The 24,049-nt window shown below is 41.0% G+C and overlaps 1 protein-coding gene across 1 annotated transcript in view; it reads left to right on the plus strand.

Moving 5' to 3' along the window:
• The first annotated feature begins 2,175 nt into the window (after window positions 1-2,175).
• tpcn2 (two pore segment channel 2) overlaps window positions 2,176-24,049 on the plus strand; it is a 37,206-nt gene continuing 15,332 nt past the window's right edge. Inside the window, exons 1-10 of the mRNA XM_031292726.2 lie at window positions 2,176-2,656; window positions 9,293-9,348; window positions 10,128-10,204; window positions 13,469-13,646; window positions 13,831-13,947; window positions 14,505-14,611; window positions 17,791-17,863; window positions 19,834-19,933; window positions 20,034-20,099; window positions 21,360-21,424. Coding sequence (XP_031148586.1) covers window positions 2,506-2,656; window positions 9,293-9,348; window positions 10,128-10,204; window positions 13,469-13,646; window positions 13,831-13,947; window positions 14,505-14,611; window positions 17,791-17,863; window positions 19,834-19,933; window positions 20,034-20,099; window positions 21,360-21,424 — 990 coding nt within the window. The 5' untranslated portion in view covers window positions 2,176-2,505. The remainder of the gene's footprint in view (window positions 2,657-9,292; window positions 9,349-10,127; window positions 10,205-13,468; window positions 13,647-13,830; window positions 13,948-14,504; window positions 14,612-17,790; window positions 17,864-19,833; window positions 19,934-20,033; window positions 20,100-21,359; window positions 21,425-24,049) is intronic.

Genomic DNA, 24,049 nt, shown 5'->3' on the forward strand with positions numbered 1-24,049 from the left:
GCCATCCACACGGAGACGCTTTTTGATGCAAACGCACGTTTTGCATCGTTTGGGCCGTTCGTCCAGACGAATCCTGTAAACGCACTTTTTTGAAACCTGGTCCCAGGGTGAAAAAATTCGAAAACGGCTCCCTTTTGGCTTCTTTTGGACGCTAACGTTAGCGCGCTAACAGTAGCTCTGCAATCATGTCCGATGGCAGACAGAATTGCAAAATAAAAAGCAATCCAACAGCACATTGTACAATGTAAACAAAGACACGTTTTCTTGTGGCGGCCTTTATAAAATGAGCAGTAGTGAAAGTTATTATAGTCTATCATGTTATGATCGGGAGTGACTGAAGACTATGCTCTCCTTCTCCGTTTTTGGTGAATTTCTGTAGCAGAAACAGCGCCGCCTATAGGCCTGGAATATGAAGTAGCGTGTTGAGTCTTTTACAAATGGATCCGTTTGGACGCACATTTTTTTTGACACGGTTCCAGGGAGAACGGGGAAAAAACAGATTGTTTTGGTACGTGTGGACGTGGCCTGAGACTCGGACTCGAGTCACACTTAAGTCACACAAACAGTGACTTCAGACTTGATTTGCGACTCAACCCAAAAGACTTCAGACTTGACTCGGACTCGAGCTCCAAGACTCATCAACAACCTGTTTTCATGCTATTATTATTTTTTAAATCTAAATGTATTCATGTATTTCTATTTTCTTTTATTGGCGCATATACGTTGGGGAAACGTATGACGAGCTGCATGTCCCCTGCCCTTTGCCGTAATGTGCAACGTAACGCATGCGCTATGCCTTATGTGCGCGCACTCACATATCAAAAAATGGCCATAAGCGAACAGCTACATGCAAGGTGTGTGGCACCAAGATAAATGATGCCAGATCAACAACGTCGAATTTCATCAGGCATCTCAAAACGCACCCAGATAGGTCAGTCGCTTGCTAATGTGAAAGAGAAGTTAAATTTAGCATATATTGTCACAGGTAACAAGCTAACCATCGCAAAGTGTTGTGCTAATGCTGGGAACAGGCACATTGTATCTTTATAGTTGTATCCAGATCAGATGGCCAGAGACTTGAGACTTGACTTGGACTTGTGGCAAAAGACTTGAGACTTGACTTGAACTTGCCCCTCAAAGACTTGAGACTTGACTTGGACTCGAGCTCAAAGACTTGAGACTCGACTTGGACTTCCAAAAAAAAAACTTGTGAACATCTCTGCATCATTCTGACATGCAATAGCCTAGCCTACTTATGAATTTATAAGTCAACTTTAAGTCAAAATGTGATTATTTTGACTTACAGTGAGTGTTTTTATTTTAATTTTTTTTTGTTTTTTTAAGATTATTTTTTGGGGCCTTTCTCTTTATTTGAAAGTGGATAGACGTGAAAGGGTGAGAGAGATGGGGGATGCAGGACTCAGCCAACATAGGGCAAACGTTCTTTTTTTTTTAAACCATGTATTTATTGAAATTTTTGTACATTTTACGGACAAAAACAGTACAAGGCACATAGCATAAAACAGAAAAAAAGACCAAGGATCAAATGTAGTAGCTGTAGTATCCACAGTCATAAGTCTGTACATCCATAGGTGTATGCTTACATGAAAAACATACCGCCGTTGTTTATCTCAACACCATACAGTACAGATGGCACACTACAGGCATTAAGAGAATGTTACATTATTTATTAAAAAAAAAAAAACGCTTGGTCCAGCTAGTTATCACTCCGACCATCCAATCCATACTGTTATTCTCAAGAAAATTGAGAAATTTTCCCAAACTTGTCAAGCTTATTTTTTTGTTGTGAGGGCGAATGTTCTTACTGGGTGAGCTAGAGGTCGCCCCAAGTGTTTTTATTTTTTAACATTCCAAACATTTCATAATTTTTTTTCTTCTTTTTCTGTCAGCAATGGGCTTCCATATACCTGACAGCTGGGAAGAAGCTCCGACACAAGAACATGACGGGGGGGGGGCTCTATCCAGCACCGGGCCCGTTGAGGCGACCCTGCTTACCTATACAGTATTTTTTTTTCTTTACGTTTTCTAACTACATACTGCTTTGCTTCTGCAACAAGCCACATAATTTCTTCCCCGGAATATTGAAGGTTCTTCCATGTCATCACTATCAGAGAGCCTATCTTCCCGCTCCTCTGTACCGCTGTAGCTACAGTAAGACTGCAGCACGTGCACTGTGCTGTAGGTGGAGTTTGTGTTTTTAAAGTCAGTGTAAAGTGATACTTGAGGACAGGACAGGAGGGTGGAGCAGATCAGAGAGCGACTTCCTAAAAGCACATTCCTCTGCCCTCAGCTTGAGGCTCGCTACGCTGTTTGAAGCTAACTGTGACTGACACTTTGACTTGTCACCGGCTGAACAGACGGACTAAACTCAGCTTCGCGGTTCACCAGAGCAGATTTCACTCCGTCTCCTACCACACTTCTACTTTCACTTTCCCCGCGGAGGAGCGGAAAACATAACTTCAACAGAACTTGTTGATTTCCTGGATGGAAACGGACAGTCTGCTGACCGGTAGTGTGAACGGAGTGTCCGGGGACTATGGCTCCTCGCTGGGCGCAGAGGACCGCGGGGCCCCGGGCAGCAGACGGACGTCGTACACTGTGGCCGGGGACTTGTGCAGGGTCGGCGGGGACACAGGTGAGTGGAAGTGTATTAGCACACTCTCAGGTCGGTGGCCTTTCTTCTGTTTGTTATTCAGTACAAAAACCAGTGGAAGATTGTTCTGATCTTTATATAGCAATACAGTAGTAAAAGTCCTGGTACATGAAAAGTCCCATATTCTAAACATTACTCAAATATAGTAGTGGAGGAAGTCTACAGATAAGTCTACAAGTAAAAGTAGCCTACAGAATGGGTTACCACACTGGTACACACTCTGTTACAAATAAAAGTCCTGCATTGAAAATGTATAATCAGGAAAATGTAGGCCTACTTACATTACAAATTAAAGTAGCCTACTTAATGCAGAAAAATCCTCACATTTTATAAACTACAATACATCCAAACAGGGCCGGCTCTATCCCTTTGGTTGCCTTAGGCGAAATTGAGTTTTGCGCCCCCTCCCCTAGTCTCGCATTGCCAGATCACCACAGTGCTTTGTCAGCGATAGAGTAGCAATGTTTGTTCACTTTAGTTTCTAGCTTGCATGTACGTTAGATGGCACCAACATTTAATCATAACTGGTCTGGCAACCCAAAGGACAGGGTTTTGTTTCCAGATTTGTGTGCATGGTGACTTATGATGTGGGGGTCTCGGGGTCCTCCCCCTGAAAATTTTGAGCATTAAACACTTCATTTCCTGCATTCAGGTGAATTTTTATGCACCTATTTCTTTCTTTTCTGAATCAATTTATGCTGGAAATATCTTTATGTAAAGGGAAATAGATTACAATCCAAATATAAAAACATAATGGAATATATTGCAGTAAGGCTCTCAGGCATTCTGTATTGCTTTCATCTATTTATTCTCCTGTAGATTGACTTTTCTAATTATATCTGAGTCAGCACACATGTAGCCTAGGCATAATTTACTCCTCCCTCCTCTTGCGTCTTTTGTTTGCCTAGTTCGCCTAAAGCAATCGCCGGCCCTGCATCCAAACAGTTAAACTGTCAATCAACTCAGTGTTTAATGGTCTAACCATTTCAGCTGGACTTAAAGGCCGTTATATTGTTGGGTAGTTTAATACATAAAAATAATGTGTTTTGTGTGCAAAAATCTAAATTTGTAATTAACTAACTAGTAACTAAAGCTGTCAGATGAATGTAGTGGAGTAAAAATAATTTCTCTCTGAAATGTAGCGGAGTAGAAGTAGAAAGTGGCATGAAGAGAAAAGACTCAAGTAAAGTACAAGTACCTCAAATGTGTAAGTACAGTACTTGATTAAATGTACTTGGTTACATTCCACCACTGGTGGTGGAATAATATTCAGAGCCTTTAGTACAGGGGTCTTCAATGATTTTTAAGCCAAGGACCTCTTAACTGAAAGAGAGACAGATCAGGGACCCCCTACCATATATTGTATAAATTAAGTTGCATATTAAACTGGGCCTACAATAACGTGTAGGACGGCCTAAAGCCTTTATACATATATACATACATTTTTTTGCGTAGAATACTAAGCTATTAATAGAGCTGGGCGATATAGAAAAAATCTAATATCACGATATTGTTGACCAAATACCTCAATATCGATTTTGCGGTGATATTGTAGGGTTGACAATTGGTGCTTACAAAAAAATATTTACGCATTGATCATCATTAATGTGTATATAATAACTAAGTGGGTAAAGGCAAATAATAGAAAATCTAGAACAGTATGGTAAGTTAAAAAAATTCCATCACTTTACTGTAATCCAGCCATTAAAACCAGGGACAGATAACACTTGTGTCATATCACAATATTACGATATCCAAAATCGAAGACGATATCCAGTCTCATATCACGATATCGATATAATATCGATATATTGCCCGGCCCTAGCTATTAAATAGCCTAAAAATTGTCGGCAAGATTTTATAAATCATGTTTTAATGTTGAACATACATGTAGCACAGTATATCCTTATGATTAATGTATCTGTGGATGGCTACCTTATAGTGACTATACCTTACCTATAGGCCAGTAAGCAGTGGGGATTTATATTTGCTAAAATTATGTTGGATTCATTTTAAGAGTTTTTCATTTTTGAATCTTATTATTACTAGCCAACGTATTTTCTTCCGTTCAGCGAGTAATGACAACGACGATCCTTCTTGACTACTATCAACACACTCTGATGAAAACAATGACTGACGACAGCGTGCTCTGTGTTTTTTTGGGCAGCAATACAGATTAGGGCCGCCTGCTGTTATGGAGACGTATTACGTCTCTCGCCCATGCAGACTGTACGCTAAAGTCGGCGTCGCTTCAGTGTGTTCCGAGGCACTTTTTTGAGAGACGGGAGCCGACTGATCAGTCCGACTATCCTTTTCCGCAGACGGTCGGCCGTCGGGTTGGTGTATCAGAACCTTTAGGGTCCCGGACCCCCTGTTGAAGATCCCTGCTTTAGTACAAGCACAGCAATGCAAAAGTCCTACAACAAAAGTCCTATAGGCATATTCAAGATTTTACTCAAATAAAAGTAGGCCTACAAGTAGCCTATTAACTAACAAACTAAAGTTATTCAGAAAAATAGTCCCTATCAACATGGCAGGCCACCCCACCTATAGGGCCTAGCACCAGTAAACTGAGTAATAAATGAAGTGAGTATTCCACTTTGTTAGGCACTTTAAGCCTAACAAGCTAATCGAGTTAAAGCAGCAGTGATGTGTCCTGTAACTCAGATGAAAGGTTTCCCTCACTGTCAGGCACTTTATGTTCGGATCCACTCAGGTTTTATAGAATTCTAATGCCACATCAGGTTCACGACGTGTTATTAGAGGACTTTCATAGGGATGGGTCTGTATGCTGATAGTAGGCAACAATGACAAGAACGTTTTGAAGGTTGACAATGGAAAGGAACAGAGCGATGTTTGGGGAAATCCTCTTGTTTCCCTGTCTGACACAGAGTCAGAGGAAAAGATCGGTTTCATGTCTGCGTGCCCAGTATAGACATAGACCTGTGATGTTTTTAGCCCAGCTTAGCACAAAGACTGGAAAAAGAGGGAAACTACTACCATAGCTCCATCAAAAGTGAAAAACACACACGGCAACAACTACAAGACTATCTTATTTTAATGTTGCACCCTTTTAGCTTGCGATCTAGACACCAATACATCCCAGAGTCCCCATTTGTTTAGTGCTATGACAATGTGCAAACCTTTTTTTAGTTTTTAGTTTTGGTTTCACACTGCAGTTATGCAAGTGCACTAAAGAACTCTACATGATATATCTACGTCATATCGTCATCACATATGTGAGCTGCGTCTCCCGATACTTGTCATTGATTGGTTTTAGGGGTGGGAATCGATTGGCACCTCACGATTCGATTCTGATTCAGAGGCCAACGATTTGATTCTAAACCGATTATCGATGCATGTCGATGCAACAATTTTTTTATGTACATTTCCATGCATGATTTTTTAAAATATACATATAAATCTGAGTTTGCTAATCACTTCCTAGATAAAGCAGCTAGACAAAGCTTAGATTTTGACATATATTTGTCACACACAAGTTTTAATGAAATGTTTTGTCTACTGGAGGTTTTTATTTTGTAGTCATTCCACGCTTAAGCCTTAAACATGCTTGTGGAAGTCACCTTCTCTCCCAGTAATCTTCCATGTCAGAGGCTCAGTCATATTTAAAGGTGGAGAATTGGCTTCTCAGAACGTGAAACATGAGGTGGTCAGATGTAATGTGATAAAGGAGATGAACAGCCGACATGTTTTGCCTAATTATTTTATGTATGTCTTATTAGATTTTTTTTTTTTTTCCTTTTGGCCATTTTTGTGTGTTTTTTTTCTGCACTCTTGCCTAAACTCTAAGTTGTTGTCCATTATCCCATCCTCTTTCTCCTCATTTTCTGATTTGTACTTGTCTGGAGACTTTTAAATAAAAATCAACACATTTTTTTCAGAATCGACAATCGAATCGTTCTAGAGAGAATCGCGATGCATCTAAGAATCGATTATTTTTCCCACCCCTAATTGGTGTAAAACTGCATCGTATCCTCTTTCTGGTGTCGGAATTTTTTGTGATTGCTGCGCTTCCCGTGCTACTGCATCTCTTTTTGTATTGTTGTGTTAACCCGGGAACTTTACTTGGGTTTTGAGGAGCTACAGCATTTATTCAGAGACTAGAGATTCTGCTCTGATGCTCAGGGCTAAAATACATACAGGTCAAAAGGCAAGAAGAACCTGAAGCATGTTGTGTTCACAATGCACAGGTGAAGAGAACCCTAACACGGACTTGGTCTGAGTACGGTTTGTTCCAGAGGGTTCCTTTGGAGTTTTCACATATGCACAAAAAATGGTATGGGTAGGGGGAAAAAAATAAAAACAGCATAGTATCGCGATATTTTCCATGGCAATACTGTATCGATACACAGACGCCAAGTATCAATCTATTATTATATATGTGTTGGTCACTTTGTCTCCTTAACAATCCCATTTTGCAGCAATAAACTTGAAGTGAGATGAACAAACAGAGAAATGTATCTTTTTAGATAAAACAGATGTTGACAAAGTTTCCTTTTGGAGACATCATTTGAAATTGGGAAAAATTTGAAGTTGGAATACATTGCAATATATCGCAGAATATGGCAATATGTTTAAAATCGCAATAATATCGTATCGTGACATAAGTATCGTGATGATATTGAATCGTGAGGCCTCTGGTGATTCCCACCCTTACTAATAGGTAGGGCTGGGAAAATTGTACGTATCGTGATTTCTTTTTCGACGGTTTTTAAAATTGAGCCTGTGTCAGTGGTGTTGAAAGTCATTCAGTGCAGCATTTTCTCTGACAGATTCTGTTTCTCAACGACTGCTGCAACAAGTGTGAGATAGAAGTGCAGCTCACACCTGTTTATCCTCTGCGGTGTGTGTGTGTGTGTGTTTCAGCAGTGTGTTGCAGCCGTTTTAAGTATTGTCCTGTCAGTGGAACCCACCACCATGACACATCTGCTGTGAAGGGTTAAGTCAGCAGCACCGTGTGTGTGTGTGTGTGTGTGTGTGTGTGTGTGTGTGTGTGTGTGTGTATATGCTAGTGTGGCCAGCACTGAGTCATCATGTCTGTCTCTATGTAACTGCTGGATGGAAAAGTTACACTCATTAACCATAATCACATGACAGCTGTATAGCCCTGAGTCTCCGACAGCTTCTACCCTATTCTGTTCTGATCTATTCAATGCTTCTCTATTTTATTTAACTGCAATTCGTACTAGCACACATTCAACCAGTCTCTACATTGTTTGCTTGACAGTTTTGTCCAAATCTTAAAATTGTTAACAAATAGCTGATTTGATGTCATGTTACGCTGGAACAGGGGTTTAGACCTATAGTCTTGTTTGTGTTTTGTACCACAGCCCTCAGCTATATCCCAGTTCCTGTTGTTTATTTCCCAATTGTGCCTCAAGAGAAAAATAACTTTCACCTCAGCTCCCAATCCAACCTGTCAAGAAAGAACCATAGACTGTAAAAAATTGTGGACGTGGCTTCAGTGACGTCACCCATTGGTTTGTGCACTGCCGTTTTGAAGCCTTGACTTTGGCAATTTTGCCTTCGCCATCTTGGTTTTTTGAAACAATATGTGACGATTGTTGACGAGAGGGTGGAGCTGGGGAGGATGATGCGGCCAAGCCAGTCTTGTTTATGGTTGCAATGGCGCTGTGCTAAGCTAAACGCTAAATGCTAGGGAAAGTAGCCGCATATTAACCCCTAATGAAGCGAGTCATCCAGCGGATATATACCGGCAGGTAAACTACTGCCGCCATTCATCTGTATGTACGGCAGTACAGAAAATCTGCAAACTCTTCCTTAAGTTACTAGCTAACGCTAGAGGTTGCTAGCTAGCTTATTTGGCAGAACACTGAACATGACATATTAGACCACCAAAATGTTCCAGTTAACTGATGAAGTGAAAACACACAGTCAAAGTCAAAAACACCCCAAAAACAAGTTCAGGTCTATTTTAATGTACACAGTGCCATGGTTAGCATTGCTAAGCCTCTGTCCTGATTGAGAGGTCAGTGTGTAGCCACGTCCCTAAAGCATCGCCTGCTTGATCTTCAATTTAAAAATAAATGGGACCATAATATACTATATGAACATCATGCTGCGTTGAAGAAGACTTGAAACTAGCTATTGAGGCCATAAACTCATTATGAAAATGTTTACTGAGGTAATAAATCAAGTGAGAAGTAGGCTCATTTTCTCATAGACTTCTATAGAAACAGACTTCTTTTTGGAGCCAGTGGAGTTGCCCCCTGCTGGAAATGAGATAGAATGTAGGTTCAAGGCACTTCAACATTGGCTTCACTTTTCAGACCTGGAAGCTATGTTCATTATTTTTACAGTCTATGGAAATAACTAACTTCCACCTCAGCTCCCAGTCCAACCAGTTCTACAGACAACAATATCTCAGATAGTTTTTGTTGTCTGTTTAGTCTGAGAACAATGATCTGTAACCGGAAGCCATGTTAAGTTATTTAATGAGTAAAGGAACACATTGGGATTCGGGACAGTGAAGATCACCGTGTTCAGACCACAGATGACATACTGTATGTTACGATTAGGTTAATTGTACTTCTGGAAGTGTTCAGATGGGCCTACTCACACTCTCACTGTCCACAGATGATGAGGACCTCTACATCCAACAAGCTGTTGTATTCATCGAGGATGCCATACAGGTAAGAACAATGACTTTCTTACTTATTTCTCTTTTGCTAAATAATAAGAAAAGGTGAATGAACATGTAAAGGCATTAACAAAACAGTATCATATTGTGGGTAGAGTTGGACCTTAGAAAGTTATTTCTTATGTTCTTCATGCTCATTCTCCTTCATGAATTCACCTTACTTTAAAGGTGCACTATGAGTTCCTGCATGGTCACTTCTGTTGACGTTCCAAGTCAATTTCAAACAAAACAGAGCAAGCTCGCCCCTCCCCCCATGTTTCCAGAACTGTCATGACAGTTGGGGCAGAGGGTTGACACCCTCCCCCAACCATCTTGTTGGTGATTGGCTGGAGTGGTTTGTTGTATTTTGGCGCACAGCCTGCGCCTCTAGTGTTTGTGTGACGTTTACGACCCCTGTGTTGTCTCCCGAGACCGGGCTTTTTCACAGTGTGTTCAGGGGGCAGGCAGCTAGCGGATCAAGGAGAGATGCCTACGATTTGAGACAAAAATTAAATTGCGCTGAAACCATGCAGGAACTCATAGTGCACCTTTAAGATGTCTTGGATAACAATATCTAGCATAGGTTATGGTTTATGAAAACATACCTAATAAGGTTGTTGAACTTTGATCACAACCCGAAATTTTGAGCTTAATGTGAAATGTATGCCTCAGGTCTGTTTTTGATTTTTTTTTTAACTAAGGAACACTGCAAAAGTCAGACCCTTCCCTCAGCCCAAAGATTAGCAAAAAGTCTTGACTGCTGTCTTCTTCCCTTTGTGTGCTTGCTTATAGTTTCGGTCCATCAACCACCGGGTGGATGCCCGCTCTCTCCGCCTGTATCGATGGTACTACTCCAAGATATGCCAGTGGTAAGTTCTCACCTGCTCAGGCCAGGTCATCTATTAATAAAACTGTATCTGAGTTGATGTTTGCATGTTTTATGGCCACATATCTGCAGGGACAGAAAGAGTTTCCAAAAGGCCCTTTTCACAGACAATTTGAATTCCATTTAATTGCAACAGAATAGAACAGAGCCATCGTTGTTATTAGTAACACTTGTGCTTTTCCTACTATCACAAGAATTCTGGAAAAAAAACGGAAGTCAGAGAATACTTACCAGCTGCTGAGATTTCTAGTTTTAAAGAGCCGCTAATATACTCCTTTTCAGCACCATATTTGTACTCTTGGGGTCTACTAGAATAGGTTTACATGCTTTGATGTTCAAAAAACATATTATGTTTCTTGTACTGCCCATAGCTGCAGCTCCCCTGACTGAAACACTCTGTCTGAGCTCTTGGCCCGCCTTCCCGAAAAGCCCAGTCTGCTCTGATTGGTCAGCTGGTCTACTCTGTTGTGATTGGCAAACCAAATTCAAACTAGCCACTGGACGGGCTGTGCTTGCTCAGGCAGCACCTATGGGCAGCACAGATGAAAAACTGGGCTGGCTTTCTCAATCAGTGTCATCACTGATCACTGGGTCTTTGTAAATTAGTGTGGTCTAGACCTACTCTTTCTGTAAAGTGTCCTGAGATTACTCCTGTTATGATTTGATACTATAAATAAAATTGAATTGAATTGAATTGATTTTAATCACTAATTTAGGAATTTCAAACAGGAATGTGGGCGAGGCGTTTCAGGCAGTGGAGAAAAAGTGCTTTCTGTGGGAGAGAAAGCTCCATTTGGAGTGAAATGTGTTTTTTTTGTACTTTATACATCTGTTACATACACAAAAACTATATAACACACTAAAAGAAGGAACAAATCAAAAAGCGTATTAGAGTAGAAAATCAGTCCTCACTGGCCAAAAATCCTTAGAAAGATACAAATTAGCTTTTACACTCAAGTATAGAAATTGGCTTTAGAGGTGTTGGTAGGTGGAATTTGTTACCTGTGGACAGAGGCAGGCTAGCTTTTTACCCCATGGATGTGTTATACAAACTGGATACAGTGTGCGCGGTGGAGCCCTTTTCGTTCCTATGAAAGTTGCTCAGTGTTGCATGAAGCCATCAAGGAGCCAAAAATGACCCGGATGATCAGCACTGCTTCCTCAATGTGTGGACCAAAGAGCAGGCTGCACCAGAAACCTCCACCAGCCGAGCCGGCTACTTCTGGTTTAGTGCTCCGCTAACTTAAATGGTGATTAAATGATTTAATCGTGCAGCTCTTCTAGACTTTCCATAAGTTATCGGACCAAATGGATTAAATTCTGATAGTCAAACGAGTCATTTTGCAGGGTTGTGGGGATCAAAAAATGTATCCACTAGGGGTGCACGATATTGAAAAAATGTGATATTGCGATATCGATAATGAATATTGCGATATCGATATTAATTTCGATATTTTTAAACATATGTAAAATTACCAAAGTTATGGGAAAACGCATCAAAATAGATTTATAACAAATAAAACAAGTTTTCTTACAACACAAGGTTTATTTCAACTGACAGTCATATTGGACTGGTCCAACGTGTCTACAGAACAGGACATGTTTTACTGCTTGGACAGTATAAAATAAATAAATAAAGAGCATGTCTATAGAACAGGACATGTTGTACTGGTTGTATATACACGACTACAGTATAAAAAACAATGCAATGCACATCTGTTGGCTTAAAACCAAAGTATTTCCAAGCTACCGAGGAGGAGGCATTGCCCTACAGTCACATTAGCTACAAGAGACCGTTACCATTCATTTTCAATGGGAGTGGCCGTTTGGCCACGAGCGACTGCCAATCAGAGTGAAGGCAGCGTGAGGGCAGCGTGACATATGTCAGTGGCTGTTCTCTTAATACATCCATGGGTTCAAGTCGAAGAAAATATTTCAAGATGGCGGACAACGCTTCAGGACATCGTATTTATGTATATATCTGATATGTTTGGCATTTAATCTCATATGTTGTGTTACTTTTATCGAGAAATAAATACTTTTAAATCCAAAAACATCGTTCTTGTGATTTAACAATACCTCTGAAGTAACTTTTAAGACGTGGTTTAAGGTAGCACCGGAGAATTTCTGTTTACTGTTGCCAAGCAACCAGGGGTAGGCTAGGCACGCCCAGGAGCACCCACAAGCGAGTGCAGGTCGCTCTCTTTTGTGGCTAATACTTTTGGCCTCTAAAGTTTCTTTTCAATCTCTGTTATTTCGTCGTCTCCCAGAGCAACACTCATTTTCTTACTTTTGTGTTCTTTTTGCTCCACTCTTCGCTCTCTCTTTAGCTCCTTTCTTTTCTTTCTCTTCGTTTTATGGTTCTGCGGAGGCTCCACGGTGTGTGCGTCGAGCATGTGGGTGTGTGTGGGTGTGTGTGGTAGAGCGAAGAAAAAGTGAGAGAGTGACGGCGATTTTCTTCGGAGCGAGTAGTGACCGTAGAGTGTTAGTGAGAGAAACTTAAGTGTCTCCTCTGTTCTTTCTGACCACGGTGGAAAATCTGTAGCAGGAAAAGTTAACCCTCTCCTTGATTTCATGTTGTTTATGGAGAAGGAGAACCAGGAAATGAGTCGGGGGAAATACAACGCTACCAAGTGATGTGTATTTTTCGAGAGGTGCATCAAAGAGTATAGACGTAACAAGAGGAGAAACTCAATGGAACTGCAGCGCCGCCATCTTGGACTGAATGTAACACAACGTTCTATTGAGTTTCTCCTCTTGTTGCTTCTATACTCTTTGGGTACATGTCGGGCGGGATGCAACGCAAACAAAATATCGCGTAATTATCGCGAGACTTTCGGTATAATATCGCGCAACGTGATATCGCGATAACGATATTGAGTCGATATATTGTGCACCCCTAGTATCCACTGATTTACAGACAACTCTTGAGCTATGGAAGTCTATGGGAAAAACTCTTTTTGGGCCAGAGGGCATCACGTGATGAGCCAGGAGTTGCAATTCCTATGTTCATTTGCTTTAAAGTTCGGAGCACTTCCTCTGAGCCTGTTGAACTGTTCCTTTAACAATGTGGACTTAAGGATTGTAAATGGTGATAAAAATGTTTTTTAAGCAAGAGATAACTTTAGAAAGCACGAGCTGGTAAGCCTCATTAACCCACTGACATGGAGTAATGATCTTTCCATTTTTTTTTCTACCATACTTACATCTATTTGTCTATCCACTCACCCATCCTTCCCTGCACCAGGGGCTTGGGCCTAACCATTGCTGTGGTGTTGTTGCTGGCATTCGTGGAGCGCCCGTCCTCCCTGTCCGCCTCCTCGGACCCCCGGCATCGCTCGCCACCCTGGGAGCCTCCCTGCGGCTTCACCGAAAGCATCGAGATGGTCTGCCTCGTCATCTTTTCTCTTGATCTTGCTGTTAAGGTAAGCACATTCAGGGTGGAGAAGATGTGCTCCCAGGACATCGGCAGCTGTCTGCTTGAACAAAGGTTTCAACATGGATTTTGCCACATGTGATGTTTCCAAATAATCTTGCTGCTTTTGATAACTATTACCTTCCCAATTGTCCGTTTGAACCATTGCTTCGCTCCATCTGTTTTGTCCTCAGAGCTACTTGATTGGCTGGGAAGAACTCAGAAAGAACAAATGGCTGATCGGCTACACAGTAGTCATTTCAGTCTCCACCATCGACTGGGTGCTGTCTGTCAGCATGGTGTGTGATGAGGTGAGCCTGTCCTCCGTCATGCTTTCTCTTAGCATATTGTGCTTATTTATATATATATATATATATATATATATATACACAGAGGCGGTACTGTTGTACAACCTTAAAGAAGTATTTCAATGCTGGGAAGAGGGTCTTTTCATTAAACTGGGCTGACTATGCAGTAGAAAGGCGCAATAATGTTTATATATATATATATATATATATATATATATATATATATATATATATATATATATATATATATGAAAAGGAACACTGGCAGTGTAGTATATGAGATTGCATTTTGAATATTGTAAATATACATTTCAGGGAGGATAAAAGGTATATCTGTTGACCGCATCTTATAGTCAACACCGTTGAAAGCTCTGTAAAGGCAGACTTTGTAGTTAAAATGATTTACAGTTCTGCTGAAATGCATGTTCCTGTTCTTGTGAATTTAACTTGCCAAGCTAAAACTCCCAACAGGGCATACTCTGTGTTAAAAGGGCCTAGTGAATTCAATCATGATCGCCCTGCATTCAGAAAAGTGATCCTGTCTCCTCTCTGTTGATCAGAAACTTCGAGTACGGCGACTCCTCCGGCCATTCTTCCTCCTGCAGAACTCTTCCCTGATGAAAAAGACACTCAAGTGCATCAAGAGGACTCTGCCAGAGATCGCCAGGTATCTGACTCCTTAACACCGGCAGCGCTAGCTGAGACCTGTTGCTTGAAAGTAATCTTCTCTTCCTCATTCATGGTCACTCTATCCAACATAATTCAAGCTTTCTTATGTTTTCTGGTAGGGGTTTTGAATCTTCACTGGTCTCACGATTCAATTCGATTACGATTATCCTGTCAACGGTTCAATACGATTCACTATCACGATGCATCACGACTAATTCAAGCAGTCAGATACATATGACCTCCCCTTTTTATTGCATCTGCTTTTAAAAAAGACACTTCCTGAATGTAGCGGAGTCTGAACACAGCAGACAACAGACAAAAGGCAAAAAGAAAAAACATCAGTAGGCAATAATCGATTATGGTCTGTCACTGCATCGATGCAGAATCATCCACGTCCGCATCGCAATGCATCGATGCAATGGTTAATTTCACCGCCTCTATTTTCTGGCCACTGTGACTAGAGCTGTAGTCGGGCCTTAAAAGTTAGGCCCGACAAGGCCCGAGCCCGACAGAATTCGGTCCAAGCCCGACAAATACATTTTGACTGACAGCTTTTTAAAAGCCCGAACCCGTTCACAGCCCGACATTATTTAAATGTGCGCACGCACACAGCTCTTTTGCCTTTTGTCAAGAAGTCATTGAGTCATTTGTCATTATGCACATGGTCAAAAGTTTTCCACACCTCAGACTTTGCTTTCTTTGCCGGTGCAACCAAAACGTAATCGCCAGAGGCCAGCCAACGTTTCACCTCCTCAGAATTCATTTTCGCGCTAATCGAAATGCATCACCTGACCCCTCATTTACCGTGAAACCTGGAATGCAAGCCCGAGCCCGTGTAAAATGATAGAAATCAAGACCAAAGCCAACCGAACGATTCGGGCAAAGATCTTCAGCTCTAACTGTGACCACAAATGACAATTACAGGTTAATGGTCTATGCTAAAACTAGAAATGAGACATAAAACTGTCAGCAAACTGGCTCAGTTACAGTGTTGGGAAAGTTATTTCAGTTACTCATTACTCACTAATTGAAAAAGTAATTCCAATACATTATTAATTAGTAATAAGCATGGCTGTCACTCAATTAAAATATCTAATCATGATTAATCGCATGATTGTCCATAGTTCACCTTGCCTGACGAACTTCCGGCAAATTTGAGATTTGCTCTGCAAGTCAGTCTGGCCAAGAGCCCATTCAAGCCCATTTCCAATTTTTTCAAATCGAGGCACCAATCACAACCGCTGAGGCGGGCTTTACACGATGACGATAGCGCAGCGACAGCAAGCAGCTTTTTGTTTACGTTCACCATGACGGCCACCGAACCGCACCGAACCCGTTTATGCCGCTGTCGCTGCTACATCAGCCGGATCGTTCGTCTGATTGGTTGAAGGACTATCCAATTGCGCCCAGAGGCATTTGAGCGGTGTCCGTTGGTGGATCAATGTACAAACTGAAACTACAGTAACACCAGCAGTTGGCTCACTTATCTTCACATATTTTTTTCACCACTTAACAAATAAAAACGCGGGGCGCCTGGGTAGCTCATCTGGTTGAGCGTGCGCCCCACGTACAGAGGCTCAGTCCTTGTCGCAGCGGCCGCGGGTCCAACCTGCGGCCCTTTGCTGCATGTCATCCCCCTCTCTCTCTCTAACTTTCCTGACTTAATCTGTCCTATAAATAAAGGCAATCAAAGCCAAAAATATCATCTTTAAAAAGCAAATAAAATGGCCATCACTGACTCCAGAGCACTCTCACTTCTGCCAGCGGGTCGCTGCTTCCCTATAATGTGGCCACAGATGGATCATAATATACTCTGACTGCACCACATCACTGTATTATACACTCTCTGACTGGGTTAAAGTGTCCAATAGTGCACCCCAGTTCCAAAACTGTATTGAATTTCATTAAGTTGAACAATAAGCAGGATTGTTTGCAGGGTATGATTGGGGCTATAGATGTGTTTATAGTTATTTCCGACACCAATATTAAAGACAATGTTTGGTGAATGACATTTGGAGCACTTCCAAGACACAGATGGACATAAACTCTCCCAGTTGAATCACCACAAAAGATGAGCAGCTCAACTACGACTTCCAAGTAGCATTCCAGTATTAATCATCCAATGGACCTTTTTCACAGCAGACATTTTGACTTGTCATAGTTAGGAAAAGCACAGCTGAACTTGATAACCTTAACAATGGCTCAATTCCATCAAGTGTCCCAGTAAGTTATTTCAGTGAGTCAGCATGCACAATACCAAGGCCTCACCTAAGTGGAATGCAGCCATCATTAATGGTTTTGAATACACCTGTGCTTTTCCTACTATGACATGTCAACATGTCTGCCGTGAAAAAGGTCTATTACAGTGGGGCAGAACTAACGATTATTTTCATTGTTGATTAATGTGTCGATTATTTCCTGGATGAATGGATTAGTAGTTTGGTCTCTAGAATGTCAGAAAATGGTGAAAAATGTGGTTTCCCAAAGCCCAAGATGACGTCCTCAAATGTCTTGTTTTGTCCACGACTCAAAGACATTCAGTTTACTGTCACAGAGGAGGGAAGAAACTAGAACATATTCACATTTAACATGCTGACATCACAGAATTTAGACTTTTTTTTTCAAACAAAATGACTCAAACCGATTAATCCATTATCAAAATAGACAACTAGTCAATCCATCTTTGCAGCTCTTAATCACGGAGCTTTAAAATCTATTTGTAGAAACCTGATAAAACACACTGTAGTTTGGATCAGTTCACTTTCAGATTCTGGGTCAGTTTTGGATCATTTCAGAATCTGTGGTGGGGTTTTGTTCCTAACTGCAGGCACACACCTCCTCAACTTGTTGTACTGTGCTGACTGGCTTCTTTTCTTTAGGCAAAGTTGCTGAGGCTCATGGGTAGTGTAGAATTTAGATCCATCAGCCATACTGAACTAAAGAAAGGATATTTCAGAAATAAAGTTGAAATTTAAACTGATGGCCATTGCATAAACCTGTAATAATTTTAAGTTTTTCAAGAAAGTCTTATGTTTAATGGACTGTTTCTTTGAGAAATAGAGAAAGATTAAGATTCTTCACTGACTCCTGTCTGTGTGTGTGTGTGTGTGTGTGTGTGTGTGTGTGTGTGTGTGTGTGTGTGTGTGTGTGTGTGTGTGTGTTTCCCTGTGTGTGCAGTGTCATCCTGCTGCTGGCGCTCCACCTCTGCCTCTTCACTATGATCGGCATGCTGCTGTTTGCTAAAAGTGAGGTGGGTTCAGGTGTGTGTGTGTCTGTGTGTGTGTGTTTCAAGGGTCATTGTAAAAGAGGCCACTAGCCTGTCATTGAAAATAGAGTTGCAAAAATAGAGGCGTACATTTGAAAATAATAATGTCTTAAACTGACCCAGGAAAGGTTGGATGGAAAGGATATAAAATATGTGTAAACCAGAGCAAAGCTTTACCTAACTAGATGGTGGTGTCATGTGGTTCATTGTGTTTGTCTAGAAAGGGATGGTAAATAAAAAAAAAAAGTATATGTAATATTTAGGCTTTTAGCAACTTAGACTTTAGAATTAGAAGAGAGGGTTGGTTGATATAATATAGATTAAAGGTATAAAATGTAGTGGGTATGGCTTTATTGTTTGTAAACACAGCGGTCAAAGTTGGCCTCTCCTCCCAGAGAGAGAGAGACAGACAGAGAGAGAGACAAAAAGAGAAACAGAGCAGTGGTGGTTGAGAGAGCTAGAGAGTGAGTGAAGAGAGGGAGCGCCAAACAATGCATTGAATCAGAGGAAAAACAGGCTCTTCTCTCATTGGTTGGCAGCGATTATGTTCCAAAGCCCAAATATACACACACCCACAGCACCGTGGGAAGGTGCAATGCCGCACCTGCCCGCGGAGCTGTGGGTGTGTGTATATTGGATTCTGAGTGAATGTATGTCTGTGTCAGTTAAACTTGTGCGGGGATATGAGACGTTGAGGGGCAAAGCGGCGGTGGGGAATGAGAACGGGCTGCATGCTGTTATTGGCTGGGGGTTACACACCCACGTAGCGCTCAAAGGCTTCATGTTACCACCAAGAAACATCCTGCACACAACAAAATGAAAAATAAAAGACACACCACACACTTCTAGTTAGTCATAAGTGATGACTGAGAGGGATTACTTTTGTATTAGTCTATACATTGTTTTTCTTGAGGAAAGCACTGCATATTATACCTTTAAGGATCATATTTGTTTGACATTGTTAGTGGTTTGAATTCTAATATCAGTGCAGTAGTAGATACTCATTTATGTACTCTGAAACATGTTTTACTTTTATAGAAAGATGAAAGCTTTAATGTGAGACAGTAGTGAATTACAGAGGCTAATATAACAGCTAGCCCAGAGGTGACATGATAAAAGACACGTTATATGCCTTTGTAACATACCTAACTAAAGAAGTAATTACTCTTTTGGTTAATTTATATATTATTGGTCCCATATTGTAAAAAGTGAGATTTCCATGTCTTTTTTAAATATAAAGCAGGTTGATTCGCCATATAAATACTGTTAAAGTATCAAAACACTCCATCCACAGAGAAATGCACACAGTCCGTAATCAGAAACTGTCTTTGAACGAGTCGTCAGAACTTCTGTATGGTTGTGATGTCACAACTATACTATAAATAGATAAATAGAAAGGGCACGCTACAGTGCCGTTACAGTCATTCCCCGACTGCAGTGATGGTGCAGAGACTCAGAGAGTGCAGATGTGAAAGACCCGGAAATGCTGACCAATCAGAGCACACTGGACTTTTTTAAGAGGAGGGCTTAAAGAGACAGGTGCTAAAACGGAGCGTTTCAGACAGAGGGGGAATACAGGTATATTCAGGAAGACAATATGAGAAAAATAAAATGTTTTTTGACCATTAAAGCATGTAATCATGTTCTAGTAGAAACCCAAAATACAAGTATGAACCTGAAAATGAGCATGATATCGGACCTTTAATATGTCAATTAATCAAGAAGCCTACTTTCTACGAGATATCAAAACTAATGATAAATGCCTGCCACAAGTCATCTGATGGTAATGTAATGTGTTTTGTTCATTTAAAACAAGTCTTTATATCTGAGAGGCTGAAACCAAATGTTTGATTTTTTTCTTCTTAATTTTCAGTATTATATTAAAGCCCGTGTAGAGAGAACAATATAATATCTCTCCCCTCTGTTCATCACTCTCCCGCTGTGTTTGTGTTCAGGATCCAGACAAGAACGAAGAGTGGAAGCTACATTTCAGATCCCTGCCTAATTCCCTCACCTCTCTGCTGGTGCTGCTCACCACTGCCAACAACCCAGATGGTACATCGTCACTGGCGTGATAAGCAAGCCATGTTGGCTGATTACCGTTAAATGTTTTTGTGATGGAACTCTTTTTAATATTTCTTGTGTCCTATCACAGTGATGATCCCTGCCTACTCCCTAAACAGAGGCTACTCCATCTTCTTTGTCACCTTTAGTGTGATTGGTAAGTGATACTAGATTATTATGTGTGTCAGCTTAAGTGACTTAAAGGGATAGTACATTTGTTACAGTTGCTGTTGAAGCCAGTGTTGTAGTTATGTCACCAACTGTCAAAGTCTCGAGTCGCCAGTGTTTGAGTCCGAGTCCAAGCCCGAGTCACCAAAAAAGAGTCCGAGTCGAGTCAGAGTCTAATAACCATTACCTGAGTCGACGAGTCCAGATAATAGCAACTCTAGTCAGACTTGAGTCCGAGTCCAGACCTGAGTACTCCATCACTGCCTATTGAACATAAAAGTAGTCAGTAACTGCATCCAACTTCCAAGTCCTATTTCATGAACGCTCCAGTCCGATTTCATAAATCCTCGAGTCCAAGTTTGAGTCACCAAAGAAGGGTCCGAGTCGAGTCTGAGTCGAGTCACCACCATTACCTTAGTTTGAGTCAGAGTCTAGTCACGATTCCAGAGAATAGCTAGCCTGACAAGCCAGACCCACATCAAGATGTTGGGTCTGGAACTCACCATTGGCAGGGCTCAATCCGAGGGGCGGGATAAACGGTTGTCTTTCAAATTCCCTCTGCACGCAATAGGATAGCGCTACAACCAACCAGAGCAACGCTAGTTGATAGATTCAACTTTTGCCGTATCCGGTCAGCAAAACTTCGAACACATCTTCCTTTTTTAAGAATGATTTCAGTGCCGTTCTTTGTTGTTTTCTCAAAGAAAAGCTTAACTCCAAGTCTTCCAGAGTCACGGCAATAGCCGATTCGAAAGACCGCTGTTCGCCAGCAGCAGCAGCCATCTCCTTTGTTTTCAAGTAGCAGGGAATTCACGCAGAACCGTCACAACTCTGCCGTCATTATGTTAAGCCCGCCCACCGATTCTATACACGAAGTGATTGGCCCGGCTAAAGTTTGATTTTTCCAGCTCGCAAGGCAGACCGCCTGGCTGCAAATTACATTTGCTGCTGCTAGGGTGCATCTAGATTTCTAGGCTAGAGAATAGCGACTTGGGTCCGAGTCCAGGACTTCACTACCCAATCACTGCCTACAATACACTTAAAGTAGTCAGAAACTTCATCCAACTTCCAAGTCCTATTTCAGTAATCCTCGAGTCCAAGTCAAATCACGAGTCCAAAGAATAGCGACTCGAGGACACGAGTACTCCATCACTAGTTAAAGCAAAAATAAATGGGTTAAAATAATGTGTTGAATGAAGTGTTTTAAAAGAAATGTGTTTTAGAGGGAATTTGTTTTGCTTCCTGGCAGGAACCTACTGTTTGATGAACTTACTGACAGCTATCATCTATAACCAGTTCAGAGGATATTTACTGGTGAGTCACACACACAGTATGACATCATGCTGCTGAGGAGCATTTCATCACCCTGGGAGTTATGTTCAGCGTTACCGCGGGGTCTTAAAAAGTAAAAAAAAAAAAGTCTAAAATTTAAAAATCTAAATTTTAGGCCTTAAAAAATCTTAAATTCGCTAAAGTATTGTGTTCTAGGTCTTCAATTATTTTAACAGGTCTTAATTTCCCTACGTCCATGTAACACCTCTAATGCTCATTGGACTATTTTTTATTCTGTGGCGTCGTAGTTATTTCTTTTGCTCGTCCAAATATAATTTGCTGTATATTTACAGATTATTATTTCTCTGTGTCGCTTTTATTCAATTTTAATAAGTTTATTAACTTTGCAAGTACTTTTGTGACTCTGCATTTCGTTGTTCTTGTATGTCGTGATATACAGTAGGTCTTAAATTTCATTCATAAAGGTCTTAAAAAGGTCTTAAAAAGTCTTAAATTTGACTTGTTGAAATCTGGAAGCTGTCTGCCTGTCTGTCTGTCTGTATGTCTGTCTATCTGTCTGCCTGTCTGTCTGTCTGTCTGTCTGTCTGTCCTAGCCAAGTGCACTAACCTGCATGTGTGGCTAGACTTGCAAAGCAAGGATCACTTGACAGGTAACTTCTCGTATCCTTGCTCATCTGAAATCAGAAGACTCTTCATCAATTAGTTGATTGAAAGAAGATTGTTGAGCAAAATTTCTGATAATTCATTCTTTCAAAATGGATTCGTCAAAATACGTGTGTGTGTGTGTGTGTGTGTGTGTGTGTGTGTGTGTGTGTGTGTGTGTGTGTGTGTCATCATGGAAAAATGTGGTCCTGGAGACACCTTCTGTAGTCGGAACCACAGAGGTCCTCCTTTGAGTACATTGCTAGGTGTGTGTCTGCCTGTCTGTCTGTCTGTCTGTCTGTCTGTCTGTCTTACTGTCTGTCGGCCTGTCTGTCTGTCTGTCTGTCTGTTCTGATCATATGTGTCAGACATCATTAATGTGGGTCATGTAAGAGGGTTTTTTTTTTACTAAACAAATCATGACTGCTGTTTATTCCCAGCTGGAAAAGCAGGTGTGTCCCTGGGAAAAAACAAGCCTCGGCAGTGGAAGGTCTGACATTGACGAGTCATTTCACATGCCAGAGCATACGCCCAACATTGAGTCATTCATTTGTGCTTAACCTAAAATCATTCACAAACTACTATTTTGAAGCCAGGGCTCTAGATTGAAAGCCTGATATAACAGAATATGAGTTTATGCTGTAGTGGCCCGTGGGATCAAACATTGTGGTTTCAATGTGGACATTTTGCCCTTAAGGGTCTGAGTGTCTATCTTTTCAGCTACACAGTTTGTTATAGACTCATTATAGGAGCTGAAGCTGAACTTCCAAAGTTCGAGAAAAAAGAAACTCAAACCCCTTGCCAAAATGTCTGCCATATGCACAGCAAAAATGATCAAAAAATGAAAAAGCCAAACATGTCCCTAGTGATGCACAAGGGTTAAGTCTTTACTGAGAAAACAAAACAAAATGTTTATTTCAGGTTATCTTTAAGTTAAAGCTCTGTTACATTCACCTGTTTTCATCTGGAATCAAATGAATTGGTGAATACTAAAAAACATGTATATATTTGTATGCTTTTACTTCACGAGGACTTTATTTAACCTTTATTTAACCAGGCAAGTCATTTAGAACAGGTTGGTATATACAGTGGTGGTCTGGCGGAAGGCAAAGCCTCTTGATGGATTGGGACAGGGGCTAAAAAGAAAAGTTAAAAGTTTCGGAGGACCATACCAGTGGTTTTGCATGTTTTAGAGCATTTACTTACTACAAATCGTGGATACAATACATTACAGCTAAAGGTTTTGCAGTCAGTGTTGCTGTGTTGTGTTTTTTATACATTTTCCAGGCATCGATTGGTTTCTATTAATTTCTGTACAATGTAAAACAGACCTTCAGCGCACTCTTGAATCGGGTTATATATCACAGTGAACATCAAGTCTGAATCACAAAGTTTCATTCTAGTTTTGCATCACCAAGCAAAGGGTAGGAAAATGCGTTTGAAAATGGTCATCAAAAATGTAAAGTAACTACATTGCTTCTACTTTAGTATACTTGCAGCTTACTAAGGCTACGTTCACACCACAAGTCTTGATGCTTAATTCAGATTTTTTTGCTCAGATCCGATTTTTTGTTTGGGTTAGAGTTAGGTCTAACATCTCACTCTCCCTCCATTGACTTGCTCCATCACTGTTCTCCATTTTGTAGGCCTAGTCAAGTTTTTAATTTTACTGTCTGTGTCCAGGGCTAACTCCCACCGGCGCATAATTGTGACAAATGTCGATGTAGATTGACGTAAAAGTCGCATCAAATCCGCCTTGGTTGTTCACACTGCGGCTGCATTGAAAAAAATCAGACCTGGGTCTGATTCAGGACCACATATGGAAGTGGTCTAAATCTGATTTGGAAAAAATCTGATCTGGGCAAGATTTGAGTGTCCACACTACTTCTGAAGAAGCCTGACCTGGTCACTTGACCCTAAAAAAAATCTGATTTGGGCCACTTTTGCCTGCAGTCTAAACATAGCCAAATATGCCTCCCAGGCCACCGGTTCACCAGAGAGAGA

This window comes from Sander lucioperca, chromosome 3, assembly GCF_008315115.2.
Source record: "Sander lucioperca isolate FBNREF2018 chromosome 3, SLUC_FBN_1.2, whole genome shotgun sequence".
NCBI lineage: Eukaryota > Metazoa > Chordata > Actinopteri > Perciformes > Percidae > Sander > Sander lucioperca.